Source organism: Lipophrys pholis (assembly GCF_963383615.2).
Source record: "Lipophrys pholis genome assembly, chromosome: 6".
NCBI classification, from domain to species: Eukaryota; Metazoa; Chordata; class Actinopteri; order Blenniiformes; family Blenniidae; genus Lipophrys; species Lipophrys pholis.
In genome coordinates, this window is record NC_137629.1 from 34,157,354 (window position 1) to 34,159,853 (window position 2,500).

Sequence of the window (2,500 nt, forward strand, 5' to 3'; positions counted from 1 at the left end):
CAAAAGTTTTTAGTGTTTTTGTCAGAATTGCTCTGCTCTGTCCTGCTGCTCTGTCCTGCTCTGCTCTGTCCTGCTCTGCTCTGCTCTGTCCTGCTGCTCGGTCCTGCTGCTCGGTCCTGCTGCTCGGTCCTGCTCTGCTCTGTCCTGCTGCTCTGTCCTGCTGCTCGGTCCTGCTGCTCTGTCCTGCTCTGTCCTGCTGCTCTGTCCTGCTCTGCTCTGTCCTGCTGCTCTGTCCTGCTGCTCTGTCCTGCTCTGCTCTGTCCTGCTGCTCGGTCCTGCTGCTCTGTCCTGCTGCTCTGTCCTGCTCTGCTCTGTCCTGCTGCTCTGTCCTGCTCTGCTCTGTCCTGCTGCTCTGTCCTGCTGCTCTGTCCTGCTGCTCTGTCCTGCTCTGCTCTGTCCTGCTCTGCTCTGTCCTGCTGCTCTGTCCTGCTGCTCTGTCCTGCTGCTCTGTCCTGCTCTGCTCTGTCCTGCTGCTCTGTCCTGCCGCTCTGTGACATTCCGTTAGTTAGTTTTCACCTGGCTTAGCCAGAGGGTGAAGAACCACCAGGGACGCTGGCTGGACCAAGACGCTGTGGATGTGATGCAGCTTCTTCCCGGTTCTCTTGTGGACGCTCCTCAGCTGCTGCTGCCGCCAGTCGGAGATCCAGACGCTGTCTTCAAACACCGCCAGGTCAAAAGGTCGACCTGGACGGAGAGACGAGCCCAGAGCTCTTCTGCTTAGAACACGTCCAGCGTGAGGATGATGAGAATGAAAAGTCACTTCTCTCTGTTTGCCGGCTGGCTCCACACAGACCTCACCTACTTGGTTCTCTACCAGGACCCGTCGATCTGACCCGTCCAGGGCGGCGCTCTCGATCAGGCCCCTCCTCTGGTCGCACCAGAACAGGCGGTCGTCGCTGAAGTCGACGGCGAGGCCGGTGGGAGACGACAGGCCGGTGCCGGCGACGACGAGCCGGCCGGACCCATCCAGGGAGGAACTTTCCACCAGCGGCTGGGATCCCGTCTCGGTCCAGAACAACTTCCTGACATAACATGAGGCGTGACTCACTTTTTATTTCACTCGACCGACGCTGTGGTGATTCGATCCCAGCTCGTTCTACTTATTGAGAAGAGCTGTGAGACCGTTGTTTTGACTTTATCTCTATAAATATCTGACATACAACACATTCTGTTCACTGATCGAAGAGACACAGTTGTTCGCCTGTCGCTGTTTAAAGACGGGAACATCGTGAGACGCACTTCGCCAGAGGATGAACTGCAATTCCTCTTGGTTTTTCCAGCCCTTTGCTCACGACAGTTTGTTTATGATATTGAACCAAATCACAGCAGTCAACAGTCGACAGGCTGGAAGACAAACACACACAGGAAGTTTAAATACATAAGACACATATCGGCCATGCAGAAGTAGAAGAAAATTGTATATTGACAAAAGAAAAAAAACAAAGAATGACCAAATAATGTCAAAGAAAGAAAGAGAAAAGGAGTAATAAATAGAATAATTTTTTTTAAGTAATTAGTGAGCCACACACCCTTTATCGGTCCAGTACATCTTGTGATGGATCCAGTCTATCGCCAGCCCCTCGGGAGAGCCCAGACCTTCAGAAACCACCACATGTCTCGACCCGTCATTCAAATCAACTCGTTCAATCGTCCTCTTGCTTGTACTGGCAAAGTATACCTTCAAATACAAAGTATTCCAAATACATCACTTATTAGTCAAAAGAAACTCGAAGCAGAAACATGTAGTTACAGTATTTGTCCACTAGATGTCAGTGCATACCTGCACCACGACTCTCCCCAGTACTAACAGGTTTTTTTTACATTTTTATTTATCTATTTATTTAATGCAGCATCTTCAGCACACAAACACAACTGCAAAGATGACAGAGACTTTCATGATCTTACATTGTTGTGGACGGGATCATAGTCCACAGCTAAGATTGTTCCTCTGGGCTCCTCCGCCAAGGTTTCCTCCTCGCCGCCATCGGGGCTCATTCTTCTCACATCCACCAGATTGGCAACCAGCAGCAAGGGTGGAGGACCTACACACACACACACACACACACACACACACACACACACACACACACACACACACACACACACACACACACACACACACACACACACACACACACACACACACACACACACACACACACACACACACACACACATATGTTTATGGGTGTGGGCTGCTTGCTCTGCCAAACTGTGACTCACCAGTTGCAGTGCAGCGTTGGCCGTCTTGGTGGAGCAGGTATCCAGGATGACAGCCACACTGCCACCTACCAGGGGTAACAGGAGTGCAGGTCTGACTGCAGCCTCCTCTGTCTGCAGACGAGCATCCTGCCAACACACACACACTGCATCAACACACGTCCCGTCACTCCACTGTCTGTCTCCAGTTCGGGGAAAACAGAATTGCTGTGACGTTGTGTACCCGTGCAGGCTTGTCCGTCCTCCTGTAGCACAGACCCTTCGGGGCAAACACAGATAT

At 51.7% G+C, this 2,500-nt stretch overlaps 1 protein-coding gene across 1 annotated transcript in view; it reads right to left on the reverse strand.

The window, feature by feature from the left end:
* The window catches only part of egf (epidermal growth factor), a gene marked incomplete at its 5' end in the record, with an annotated part of 27,492 nt that overhangs the window by 14,959 nt on the left and 10,033 nt on the right, over nt 1–2,500 (reverse strand). The window contains 7 exons of the mRNA XM_080465239.1: nt 517–684; nt 799–1,022; nt 1,240–1,344; nt 1,530–1,678; nt 1,906–2,042; nt 2,224–2,349; nt 2,444–2,500. The exon at nt 2,444–2,500 is cut by the window's right edge and continues 66 nt beyond it. Coding sequence (XP_080321365.1) covers nt 517–684; nt 799–1,022; nt 1,240–1,344; nt 1,530–1,678; nt 1,906–2,042; nt 2,224–2,349; nt 2,444–2,500 — 966 coding nt within the window. The remainder of the gene's footprint in view (nt 1–516; nt 685–798; nt 1,023–1,239; nt 1,345–1,529; nt 1,679–1,905; nt 2,043–2,223; nt 2,350–2,443) is intronic.